Genomic DNA, 14,011 nt, shown 5'->3' with positions numbered 1-14,011 from the left:
ATCAAAATTGGCTGAACAGTTTGACTGAATCTTTCTTTAATATTTTTTAAAATTTAGCCTTAAACAGAGCCAGAAAAGGGTGAGTTTCAGAAAACTATATGATTTAGTAATAAAAAATGGGTTAGAATGGATACACTCATACAACCTTAACTATAGCTATCACTAATACTTCAGCTACGTGGGCCTTTCGTAATAAACTTCCTGCCATGGAATTTGGGCATTCCTGTCATTGGAAATGAAGGATCAAATGGATAGTGAAAAAGATATTTAGGTCGGGAAAGGAGAATTATATTTCCTGGCATTCATTTCCATGCATCCTCAACCCATACAAACAATGCTCTGATGTTGTTATTGTTACATGCACTGCTGTACTCCCCTCTCCAGAAAGCTCTGTGAAATCAATACTAATTGTTTAGCTTTACCATTATAAATAAAATAATCTCTGGGGGTTGGGAGCATTTAATTATTCTTCTCATCCATCTGGAAGCATACATTTATATCTTGCTTTCTGTTCTAGAGCCCCTTATTAAGCGCGGGCACAGTGCAACCAGCCACAATAGAATCTCTTTCCCTTGCCATGCTAGTGAGTCCTGCTCTGCTGGTGACCTTGACTTCTCACAGTGATGAGGATGCAGAGGGGAGAAATGCCATAAACTTTTAATTGAGTGAAGTCAGCATGTTGAACCAAAACAGAATTATACTTTAAGATGTAGGGCCAGCTCCTCAGCTGGTGTAAACTGGAAGTCTGCTTTTGAAATGCCCTGCTCCTCACGAAGTATGCAACCTGAAGTAGGAATTAGGACAAAGGGGTCAAAATTGAGGAGACTTGAAAGCTGAACCCGAGAAAGGACTGCACTTCCTTGCCTAGAAAGGAGGGATAGGGTATTGTTAAAGGCTGGTAGACTACAGGGGAGGACATGCTGAAGGGAACTAGATTCTGCAAAGTTTGGCCCATAAACCTCTTGCTATTTGGAGAACAAATGAGGACTGAAGGCATTGACACAGGATTAATGCAGCAGAATTATTGCTCTGAACATTCCAAATTCTATGTGTCCCTTTCTTTTCCTACAGCATGATTTTATTTTTAATTCTGGACCCTACATCTGTCCCTCTGGCTACTCTCTCTGTTTGGCTCCATTAAGCTGCTTCAAATCAGCTCTGTTGAGGCTTCCAGGCTTCATACATCAAGTATCCTAGTCCCTGCTGCATGCCAGCAGGAGAATGAAGGCAGCTGTGGATGACTGAATCCAACAGACTGAAGCCCTGACAGCATGAACGTGGCATTCAGTTTTGTGCCCCTGGGGTGACTGCCTGGTTTTCTGGCCCCCTAAGGCTAGCTCTGAAATAATGGATGTGCTAGTAAAGAGACTGAAGGCCAAGGAGATGGATTCACACAGAGGTTTTTAAAATCTTTGTTGGATGGAGCTGGGCCATGAAGTTTGTTTAAAAAATATAAAAGCAATGCAGCTGCACATGTCCAGTACAAGTGCTCTTCAAGTACATATGGGGGGGTGTGGGGGGACATTTTCAAAAATGCCAAAGGAGTTTAGGAGCCATGTCCTACTGAAAGACACTGACTCAATCTGAAAATCTCCCCATGTTTGATTTATGAAAAAGAGTATATGTGGTCATGTCATGAATGCTTTGCACTTGTATTTCTGTAAAGGACAGTTAGAAGGGAAACAGCTGGCTGTAAAATGCTAAGCAATGGATCTTAAATTGCCATTCTACTCTGAAAAGTGATTATATTAAAATGACACCACCTTACTCCACAGATCTGCTCCCTGTGTGTCTACAGAGTCATACTGCTAACTAGTGCCAAAAAGAAGTCTTTACTGCTCTTTTATTCCTCTTTGCCCTGCAGAACCAGTGCCCCTAGCCTGGCCAGGGGGTTGGAGTCTAGTCTGTCCATCAATAGAATTGTTTAAGGTCCAATCAGTTACACCTGTGCTAACCCACGGAAGAAAGTGGGGTTGCACAGGTGTCACTAAGGGCCTGATTTGGCTTGTGCTGAGAGAAGGAAGGAACCTAGGCTTACTCTCAGCGCCTAGGGTGAGTTTGCAGAGCTGGCAATCAGGAAAAAAAATAATCTTTTTTTATTTGTAAACTGAGCACTGAACCTGATATTGAATCACTGAGAGACAATGAACATGGATCGCATAAATCAATTATTGCAGAATCATTTTTCAGGGTAGACGCACCCTTTAATTTATTCTTACAAATCTTGTTTCCTGGATGCACATCAGCTTCCTTAAAGATTGTGTTTGTAGTTACTATGTGGAGTTTGTACCTCACTACATTTCATTTGATTTACATGTGACTCACTCGAGGAGATCACACACTGGTCAGAATGTAGTGCCCTGCTTTGAACTCTGCTTGCAGGAGGCAAAACTCTACTGATCATACCTAACAGTATCCACCCCATCCAGCCAGTCACAAATCTGTCCCTCTCCTCCAGGATTACAATGAGGATAGGCTTAGTCCTACTCCATCCAAGTGGTTAAGAGGCTTTCTTGGGTTTGTTCTGGAGACCTGAGCAACCCAATGGGATGGGGTTCATTTTAACCTGTGCAGTTTATGTAAGTCCCTCTTTTCATCATCGACCAATGGTATGTCCGTGTAAAACTGTCCCTCATGCCTTGTCTTCAGACCCATGATGGAATACGGCTCAGTTAACTTGAGTGCTATTCAGTGTACATCGAGGAGATGCAAAGGTTAGCCCATGGAACCCTTTAGTATTTGGGACACTAATACTACTTTCTACATCTCTGCATCATCTTCAGTTCTACCTGCTAATGCTGCTTCAATTTCATATTCTCTCAAACAAAAAGCAAAGGGATTCAGAGCAGTTAGCTCTAGGAGGGAAAGTAGGAGCCAAGGACTTATCTATTTGGAAGACTGAAACAATTGAGGTGTGTTGCTTTTGCCTGAGGACTCAGTGGCTCAGAGTATTAGGAAAGGGCCATGTAACCTTCTCCCTTGAGATCACTAGTTTGAATAGAGATCAGGCCCAAAGTTATTATCATTTAAAGACTGTCCATTGGCCGACATAAAATAATCCACATCGCAACCTTGACCATTGTAACTGGTACCCAAGGTGGCAATCTCAGCTGAGAATAGTGAAGATTGAATGGCATTAACACTGAACTCCATTCTTATCCCTGGTGTTCATATCAACACTGATGCACATATGCAGGGCAGCACTTTATGGATAAACCAAGGACCTCAGTCTCCTGGGCTTTTGGGCTAGCACCTTTCACCAGCACAAGATGTACTTTAAAAATATTAAAAGGAAAGAATCATAGTTATATCTCATAATATTATGAGCCTGTTTTCAGACTGATTTCAATCGTGTTACTTCTAGCCACAAATGGATTTATGCCCTCCCATTCATTCATTCATTGATTAGGCTCAATACTTGAACACCACCTCCTGTGACTTGACTGAAATATGCCATGGCAGTGAGGCAGGAATCATTATAGTACTATGACTAATCAGGTAGGGATCTCTACTCTAAGGGAGCTCTGCCACATTGAAAGCTCAATAAATATACAGTGTGTTTTAGGAAAAGGCAGGGCCCTAGTAATCTGGTTACAATGATGTAACGCTACTGAAGTCAAAGATGCATTTAGTCCATAGTTTATACTGGTTGGGGCAAGTTGAAAGCTGTGAGGGGCACCGGAATGGCGTTAACATCCTTATTCTCATTGTAGGCTCGGGGATCTGGAGGTGGCAGGAGAAGGAACGATGCTGCCTCCCAGGATGACCATGACAAACCTTACGTTTGTGACAGTAAGTAACACCCAAACCACCAGCTCTGCTTCCGGCCTGGTCCAACCAGCTCAAATGCAATCAAGGCTTCATCTTCTCCTTTCCAGCAAAGAGTCCTGCTGTTCTCTGACTTGCATGTCTTTCACCTGCTGCTGCTGCTGCTGTTGGGGGTTTTTGCATGAAGGAAAGAAAGTGAAATCACCTCTCATGCTCTGTCAATCTCTCTCTCTCTCTCTCTCTCTCTAGCTTCTTTGCCTTAACACTCTCTCTCCCCGCACCCCCTTGTAAGATTCACCCTCTATTTCTTTCTCTGTTTCAGATTGTTACAAACAAAAGCTTAACTCAAAAATCTCTGACAAAAGTACTTCACCATTGTGTATCTCTCATTTATTTTTGTGGCGATTTCCTTTCTTTCAATCCCTTTTTAAATCTCAGTGGGCTAAATCTCAAAGTCCTAACTCTCTCAGCCCTTCCTCAGACAGAGCTCTTAGGGACATCAGTGGGAGCTGTGCCTCGGTAAGCACTGCTTAAAACCTGACTGCCCAGTTCTGTCGCCAAAGGAAGGTGTGATTGTAGCCTGGGTAGGCATACTCATGTGGGCATTAATCTAGTTAGCTCAAGTACCAACAGTAGTGTCTGTGTGGTAGCACAGGCTTCAGTGTGGGCTAGCTGCCCCAGTGCCTCCTGCCAGGGACCCTGGGTATGCAGCTCAGGCGGCTAGCCAATGCTGAAGTCCATGCTTCCATATTGTCACTACTATTGTTACCTTAGCTAGCTAGATGAAAGCTAGCATGGATGAGCCTAACCACACTACTGTCATACCTTAATTTGCTGTGTAGATGTACCCTGACTCACTGTGAGTAATAGCTGACTCTGTGATGGGTTCCAGTGGGACTGCAGGTGAAGTAAGGCATTACTCAAAACAAGCAAGGGTGTCAGCCTGTGAGGAAGAACTCCAGAATTTGGCATACTATGAATTTTTTTTAAAGTTAGGATCTGTCCATTGGCATTTTTTCTTCTTCTTTTCAACACTTTCTTGCTTCAATACATCCGATTCAGTGAGTGACATGCTGGGCCAAATCTCTGTCTTTCTCAGAAGCTCCCATTTCAATACCTAGCATAGATTGGGTGTTCATTGGGAACTTGTGCTGTCAGATACCACTTAGCATAGCAAGTGGTAACTAACCAAAGCTAACAGAGTGTTGTTGTGTGTTGAGTCCGTTCCAGGATACTAGAGAGACAAGGTGTGTGAGGTAATATTTTTTTATTGGAGAAGTTGGTCCGATAACAGATCTTACCTCACCCATCTTGTTTCACTGAAAGCTAATAGTGTCAGGAGGAGAGGTGACCATCTTCATTTCACAGCTCCAAAATGTTTTGGTGGGTTTGGGATGAGTTGGTACGCCCACTCCTTTCTGCCCCCAACCTCCCAACTCTTCCAGCCCCAAAAGACCAGTAATCACAATTGCTATCTATGAATCTGTAGTTTTTAAAAAATGAAGAAATCTGGAACATACATGAAAGGTTTATTCCCCACAGTCCAGCCATGCTCTTTCATGGTGAGGTTGGGTGACCCTTGTATGGTGTTGTGACTGGCATTCCAAATGTCTTGCTTTGGCAATGCAAATACTATGGGGACTCTAGGGATGGAGTTCCTTAATGGTGCAATTGATTTGGGAGGGAGAAAGTAAAGCCTTGAATGGGCAGAATGGTTTCTAATATGTCTGCACATGAGTATAACCTCATCACAGGAGGAGGAGCTCTTTAGGTTGAAAGGATGGGGGGCACCTCTGCAGGTTTATATTTAAGGATCTGTTTTGACATTGGAGGGTTGAAATTTCCCCTTCTAAGGATTGTCCAGAAGTTCAACACATATTTTCTGTTGAAAATCCTGAGCCTTTCAGTGAGAGTGGATGTGTGTGTGGGATTGTCTATATCTCCTTTCTTGGAAATGCCCCCACATGCAAGGGCACTTCTGTGGATTATAGGCATTTTGAAGACATTGTGACTCTTTTCTGGTCACTCCCATTTCCCTAGTGAGAGTATAAATGATTTAGCTCAGCTGTGGGTTCACCCAGGCACCTTAGTGACATGCAAAGAGGTGATTCACAGATAGTATGTGACACATCAAAGAGATCAACACAGGCAACAGAAATCTTAGCTGAAGCCAAGGTTATGGTGCATGTTGTACCGATGTAGTTTTGCCCATTGCTAATTCCTGGTTTACATTTTAGAGTATAAATTTACTTTTTGTTTTGAAAAATAAATCTTTCCCACTCACTTTGGCTGAAATCTTTCGTTTTTAATAAACTTATGATCAGAAGTGGGGACCAACGAAGATGGCTAAGAGAAGGTTGTTATAGGTAACAGAACTCTTTTACATTACTATGGGGGAACGGAAAGAGGGTTGCTCCAGCTATAGTGCCATCTTCTCCCTCCCTTTTAATATTCATTAGAACTTATATAAATAATTTGTAGTGAATAATTTATTTGGCACATTTAGACCCCTTTTCTGTTAATGAATTGTCAGCAAACAGTTTAAGATTTTTTAAAATTTATTTCTTCTTCAAAATTATTTGCCAAATATTTTCTACAATTATATCTTGATCTATAGATTGTTTGGGGAACGTTAATTCCCAATATTCAATGTATAAATTCACAGCTAGATTGGTTAGTTTTAGATGGGAGCATGCAGGTTACAGAGTATCATTTCTGTTCCCTGTCTCATTACTCTTAGAATCACGTTACTGGTGTGAATGATTGCCTTCATGAGTCCAGAATTTGCTTTTCCTGTATATTCTCTAATTTTCACTCCAAATATTCTGTTTCCACAAACATGCCTGCCAGTAAATTTGGTTGCTTGAATGTTTGTGGAAAATGAACAAACACAAAAGGAGCACAGACAGAACTGATTTGAAGTATTTATTTATTTATTTAAAGGATATAGTCACAGAAAATTCTTTGAGGAATTTGACCAGCTCTGCTTTCCCATTTATAAAACTATACTTAGGAAACAGAATCTACTTCAACAGTTGTCAGTACTCGCATAAAGGTCTGTGAGAAGCTACCTGTCCATGTGTCAGCAGCATGGCTGTGAAGGAGCTAACCCCTGAGCCCTTGTTAGCTTCTTCGCCTCTGACTTATTGCTGGCAGACCTCCTTCCACTGGAAGATGGCAATGCTACTCCAGAGAAGGAACTCAGCCCTGACCAAGTGGGGACAGGTAATTGGTTATGTGCCACCTGAGCGGATTTTGCCCAGTTGGCTGGTCCAGAAATTAGAGCTGCTTGAAAAATGGAACTTTTGTCCCTTAGGAAAATTTTGGTTTTGTCCCAAATCGAGATGAAAAGTCAAAAATGTGGAATTTTTTGTGAAATGAAAATCTTATTTCAATCTTACTGAAATATTTCATTTGACTTGTTATACAACATACTATAATGGTTGAAACATTTTGACTTTTTATATTACATTCTAATGTAACATAAAAGTTGAAACAATGTTTTGATAATTTCTCATAAAAAATAACAACAACATTGATATGTTCCTGGGAAAAGTTTCCATTTTGTTGTATCAGCATTGTCTGATGGAAAACTGGTCAATCTGAACATTTTCGACCAGCTCTACCAGATACCCTTGAAAAGGGGGACCGAGAGGAGACCATGTGGGAGGGCTGTAGGCAGGAATGTGTACTGCCACTTACAAACACAGCCTGAATACATAACTAGGAGATATAGGGCCATACATCCAGGCTAAGTAGGTGCCAGGGTACCAAACCATGCTAGATAGCAAACCCAACATAGCCCGGGGAAGACTGGGGAGCTCCTACTACAGCAGCTTCAGATGAACAACAGGGTACAAGTTTCAAATGAAGGGCAGAGTGAATGAATGAATGTATAAATGACAGTAAAGGACAATTGATGACATATGGTCATAAATGTTGCCCCGTGGGATCCACCAGCCAGAGAAGTCTCACCACAGCTGTGTTCTTATCCATGATTTGGTTGTCTTTGAAAATCAAACATCTTCACTCTGGTAAAACTTCATCAACATTATATGAAGTTTCATAGCTTGGGTTCTGGAACAAAAAACTGTGATCAACTCTAGCTTCTGAACTAGACTAGCTGACGTTCTTCCATCTGTCTGAAGTGGTCCACCTGTGCTAAGTCATCGAGACGCTACTTAGGGTAGGTCTACACTGCAGCTGAGAGCATGCTTTCCAGCATGGGTAGACAGACTCATGTTAGCTCTGCTTGAGCTATCTCACAAAAAATAGCACTGTAGCTGGGGGCTGCCCGGGCCTGGCATGGGCTACCCCAGGGTGTGTGGGCAGGTTTGTTCTCAGATGGCTAGCCCAAGCTGCTACCTGTGCTGGCCCCAGCTACGCGGCTATTTTTAGTGTACCAGCTCAAGCACTGTTAGCACATGTCTATCTGTCCGTGCTGGCAAGCACGCTTCCAGCAGCAATGTAGACATACCCTTCTTCTTCTTCCTCCTTCTGTTCCTTCCCCCACCTCACTGTAACTAATCTGCAAATATACTTACTTGCATCTTCTTTTAAATTCCAGTGTTCTTTCCTTCTACTCTATCATCACATGTGGGGTTTCCCTTTTCTGCTTCTATAAAAGGAGTTGTTGCATGTAACTTTGTCAAGCATTTCCCTCTCTATTCTGTCTCACTGTTTCTTCTCATCTCTGTGTAACTTTTCTTCTCTTTATAGTGCACTTTGATTAAGACAGCTTACTTTATATAGCATCCTTTGTACATAGACTCTTTGAGGCTGGGATCCCAAGTGGGCCTTTTAGTCCATCCCCTTCACAATGGTAGAACTGGTTTAATTCTTCCTATCATCCCTGATGGACCAGTGACTAATCCAGCCTTGAGTATCCCTAGTGATGATGATTCTTGTCTAGAAGCTTGTTCTGTTGCCCCAACTGTCCTTTTGGTTATCAAGTTTCTCCAATTATTTAACCTGAATTTTCTCTGCTGTAGACTTACACCCATCACTCTGTATTCTCTTCTTGGTGCCTAATGAGAATAATTGTTTGTTGGCTTGTTTATACTCTCCTTTTCTGTATCTGAAGACACTTATCATATCTCTCCTCCAGTTCTCTTATCAAGCTTGTTGCTGTCCTCCGAACTGTCTCCAATTTGTCTATTTTTTTACAGTGTGGTGGCCAAAACTAAACATACCTCACATCAGAAGGCTGAACTAGTGCAGAAGATAGGTATTAGGTTCAGTAACTATTTTTTTTGTTTTACCCATAATGCTCCTCATATAGCATATTCCTTTTGTGCACATGTTATGAAAGCTAGAGAGGCAATAGACCTATTGAGTTAGTTAGTTCATTCTTTTGCCAGTGCAGGGTTGTATTCTCCAGGGCTATTTTCACTCATGATTTAAAGATCTCAAGCAAAGGGGCTTTCTCCACTGCCACGTTCAAACAGTCTTTATATTTAGTATACCTGTTCCGTCTCCATGCTACCTCAGCTAGTTATCCTCCGGCTTCAATTTCTTCATTTTATTAATCTGTCTTACTTGAAACATGTTACATTTATCTTTGTTGGATCTCATAGTTATTAATCAAATGATTGATTTCAACTCATTTCTCCAATCTATCAGGCTCATGCAGGGCATTTTTTGTTATTTTCCCAAGTGTCTGTGATCTTTCCCAACAATCTGTCCTCTGCACATGTCATTCTTGTATTCTCCACTCCATCTGCCAAATCAGTAATAAAAATATAGACTAGTACTGAACCCAAAATGGACTCTTGCAAGTGCCTAGGGCCAGTTTTTCAAAAGTATTTTGGTGCTTAACAATGCAGATAGGCACCTAGAGGGATTTTCCCCAAAGTATCTGAGCACTTCACAACCTTTAATATGTATTCGCAAAAATTGGTTAGTCTCTAAGGTGCCACAAGTACTCCTTAACCTTTAATATGTTTATTCTCACAATGCCCCTACGAAGTAGAGAAGTGCTGTTATCCTCATTTTACAGTTGGGGATCTATGGCACAGTGAGTAAGTGCCCAGGGTCACACAGTCAGTCTGGGGAAGATCCAGGAAGTAAACCCAGTCTCTTAAGTTCTTGGCTAATGCCTCAATCACTGGATCATCCTGACTTCAATTTACTTTTGAAAATCCCACTAGGTGCATCCTTTGGTACCTAAATACCAGTGTAAATGTGGCCCCGGTGAATATTTTGAACTTGGCCCTGAACAATTAATATTCTAAATTTGATTTTTGTTTTTTAAAAAAGCAGCCTCTACATTGTAGGTTGACCTCATCAATATTCTTCTAATTTTCTTGTGTGTCATGTGGCATGGTATCAAAGGCCTCATTAATGTCAGAATACACCTTGTCATCTGCATTCCCTTTGTACACTCACCCTATCCTGTTAGGCTGGGATTTTCAAGCAGCCTAAGGGAGTTAAGGCACCCAACTTCCACTGAATTTCAATGGGAGCTGAGCACCCAACTAGCCCAGCATAGCATATTACATAACTGTGGCATAACTTGTTTTTTGCACACCTTTGTTGCTCTCTGTTTATCACCATATTTTCCGGTATGTGCTTACAAAGTAACTGCTTTATTCATTGTTCTAACAACTTACCAAGAATTGAAATTAAATTTGCTCCTCTACACTCCCCTGTAGTCTTTCCTCACATCTTTGAAATTGGCATGATCCTTCCATCTTCACTTGCGCAAACTTCCTATTGATTTCAGTGGCAGGTTTTCTGGAGCAAGGCCTGCAAGATCAGGTGTTATGTTTGCTTTTTGCCTGGACTCTGAGACCTTACCTGCCTTTTTTGTTCTCAAAAACATTAACAATGGCTTTGATAGTACTTCCACTGGCCCATTGAACTCTCTAGGATAAATATCACTGCATCCAGTTAATTTGAATATATTCTGATTATAGCCTTGTGACATGCTCCCTCAGAAGTCTGCTTTGTGTCACACTTCCCTTGATAACTATTAGAAGCTTAAGTGCTAAACCACGGGATGACATTACCCTGCTTAGTGAAGACTGAAGAAAAGTAGCTTTAGGCACTAAGAACTAGAATAAAATAGAAGGGAAGTTAGAAGTGGATGGGGTTACCCAGTGTTGCTATTAAGGATGGATGAATAGGATGACATTGGGATTCAGAGGGCCTATTCTTTCTATGATATTTAGCTGTCCAAAGCCAAATATCAGCCTTTTAGTCCATCCCTCACAACACTCAGAGGCTTCCTGTCCCTGCAGAAGGTCCTAGACCTCTAATTATCTGTGGTTTCCATGTAGGATGATGGCAGTCCTGTGCCCTGTGAAACTGTTTGGGAGCCAATGTTAAACGAATTTGATGGTCTCAGTCCGCTTTCTAGATAAGCGTCCATATAAAAACCTTCATTACTCCTGTTACACTTATTGCTTATTGATTCCATTTTTGGCAGTCTCAGCAGAGAAGCCTAGGATTAAATAGATATGGAGATTACACGTCTCTGACCTGTAGAGGTGGGCCCCACTTAGATCAGGGTTGAGGCACACGGGTGGCGCAGCACAGGACTCTGTTGCTTTTTCTACCTGTGTTGCAGCTGCTCTGGAGATTAACAGAGGCCATCAGTTTTCAGGGTTTCCAATCCATAGCTTTCACCAGCAATTAGTTTAACCACATATAGTCACATTTTAAAAAAAAAAGACATTTAAACGTTTTGTTTCTGTCTTTAATATGCATGTAGCCTGAAATTAGCACAGTAGGTAGGTACCAGGGCACATCCAGTTGGTCAGCCCAAACAGAACCACTCATTGTTTGGAAATCCAGTGGGAAATGTATTACCATTTTGTCATTGTGATTAACTAGACTTGCAACATGACACCCTTGATCAGCAAGAACCAAACCTACTGCTTTTCCACCGACGAAGTTCAAAATGCAACCTGTAAAATGTTAGACATCTCCAACTTCCAGAGTCTGATTATGACGGTTTTAATAATGGAAACTATATTCCAGAGCCAGTGCAAAACCGGGTTGGATTTTTTTGTGTGGAGAATAGGAGATGGGGATTACTTCACAAAATGGCTCCCTGGCAGTGATTAATTTAGGCTTTAGCATTTGACATTCCCTCCAGTTGAGAAGAAAGAACAGCCATTTGAAAGCAGGCAAAACAGAAGCAAAAAGAAGACCAATGTATGGGAGAAGGTGTGGTGAGAATGCAGCACTCACACCTCCCCCAATTTCCTGTTTCCACTGACACATGGATGATTTTCTTCTGTCTCGTACTAGTGACAGATTGTATGTGTGTGTGTAGTGCTGGCTAGAACATAGCTCACCTCCTGCCAAGGACCACATGTGTAACAGTCTCAGAATGAGAGCAGTGCAGCCAATAAATAGCTAGTGACAAAGCCTTTTGAGCCATAGACCTCAAAGCACTTTTTAAAACAAGAAGTATCATTATCCCCATTTTACATAAAGGAAAACTGAGACACAGCTGAAGTGACTTGTCCAAGGTCACAATACTCTTCAGTGACGGAGTTGGGAATAGAACCTGTTTTTGTGAGGCTCCCTGTGTATGTAACCAAACTGTCTCTAAGTAGGGCTTGTTTTCCCATAAAATAATTGGGTAAAATGTTAATTTCAGATTCAAAATTTGGAAGCAAATTAAGAAAAATCACAGAAGAGCATCTGTTGGAGAATGAGGCTTAGTAAGAGTTTGATCTGCACTGTTTCATTATGTGGCTTGCTCACTCAGTTTGTCCACAACATAGCACTCTATGGTTTATAGCTGGCTGAATGTAAAACATATCATTTAAGTGCAGGATGGACCAAAAGGCATATCTGGCCAAATCCTTCAAAACCTGGTTTGGTTGCCTGATTAAAGTCCAAGCCAAAAAGGGAGGACTTGCCTCAGTGTTAGAAAACAGGAGAAAATCTGTCAATTGCTAGACTGATGTGTCCATCCTGGAGGAAAGTGAAAAAAAAAATACAAGGCTGTTTAATGGAGTGCAGAGCTACATGGTGACGTTTGTAAAGTGCACATTCTTCATTTAAGGGGGAGGTGCATGGTAGCAGAGCATAACATCCAGTGGATAGTTTTATCTGGGTTGTAAGATCGTGTTCTGATCTCAGCCTTGGCAATTAAGAGAATGAGAGAGATGTGTTCTGAGCACAGGACTGGGAATCAAGAACTCATGGGTTCTAATCCAGGTTCTGACAAAGGATCACTGTGTGACTTTGGCAAGTCACTGAACCCCTCTGTGATTCTGTTTCCTCATCTGTATAATGAGGATAACACCACACAGGAGCATGGGCAGGATTAATTAGTTCATGTCTGAAAATCCCTTTGAATAATGTTTTCCATATATAAGTGATAGTGTCGATAAAAGAGTAATTATTAACAATACCTATCTCTGAACACAGTGATATGTGAGGTTAATAAAATATATTCTATCTGGAAAATAAGAGATTAGGCAGAATTTAGAACATAAGAGTGGCCATACTAAGTCAGACCAATGGTCCCTCTAGCCCAGTATTCAGTCTTCCAACTGTGGTCAATACCAGGTGCTTCAGAGGGAATGAACAGAACAGGTAATCATCAAGTGATCCATCGCCTATTACCAGTCTGGGGAGATTCCAATATGACATCCAAGTTCTGAGTTAGTTGTTATTCCAGCATACTCCTAGGGAAGGTGGTGATTGTTTTGCCTGGATAAGAACACAGGACACCCTTCTCTCCTACAAAAAATAAACTTGCACAGAGACTAGGAAATCCTAAGAGTTTCAAGAGGTGGAGTTGACAGTGTATGAGTGAGAGGAGTGGAAAGGTTTGGCCATCAAGAAGAAGCTGTGGGTTCAGCCTCAAACACCTGCAGATCCTCTGAGATCCTCCAACCCCTCAAGGTATCCACTGGGCCATGTACAGTGGGCCCCCTCCCACTCTGGCTTAAATGTTCACTGGCCTCCTTCATTGCCAGGAATGCCCCTGCCTGCTGATATCCTTGGAAACCCCCCTGTCTCTATCATAAGGATTGCTACAGAAAAGAGGAGCCAGTTGCAGAATTTACGTACAGCCTTAGGCTGTGTTCAACATATAACTGACAAAAACACGTAAGTTAAAATATTGTAGTGAAGTCTGTGAATAGTATCTGTAGCTCACAAGACTAGTGTAAATGTTTTTTAAAATTTCCTTTTCATTCACATGAGCATAAATGGGATAGTGCAGGATACATCAATTTAACAATCAAGTAATCTACTATGAACATCTCTCCATCTG

The 14,011-nt window shown here is 41.5% G+C and overlaps 1 protein-coding gene across 4 annotated transcripts in view; it reads left to right on the top strand.

The window, feature by feature from the left end:
- DPF3 (double PHD fingers 3) overlaps positions 1-14,011 on the top strand; it is a 220,091-nt gene that overhangs the window by 136,894 nt on the left and 69,186 nt on the right. For all 4 annotated transcript variants that reach the window (XR_012668954.1, XR_012668955.1, XR_012668953.1 and 1 more), the window contains exon 6: positions 3,714-3,792. Coding sequence is in view for 1 of the 4 variants with exons in the window: in XM_075129660.1 (XP_074985761.1) it covers positions 3,714-3,792 (79 nt within the window). In the remaining 3 variants the exon portion in view is untranslated. The remainder of the gene's footprint in view (positions 1-3,713; positions 3,793-14,011) is intronic.

This window comes from Caretta caretta, chromosome 6 (genome assembly GCF_965140235.1).
Source record: "Caretta caretta isolate rCarCar2 chromosome 6, rCarCar1.hap1, whole genome shotgun sequence".
Lineage (NCBI taxonomy): Eukaryota > Metazoa > Chordata > Testudines > Cheloniidae > Caretta > Caretta caretta.
The sequence above is the reverse complement of the archived record's forward strand: the minus strand, read 5'-3'. Positions and strand labels throughout refer to the sequence as shown.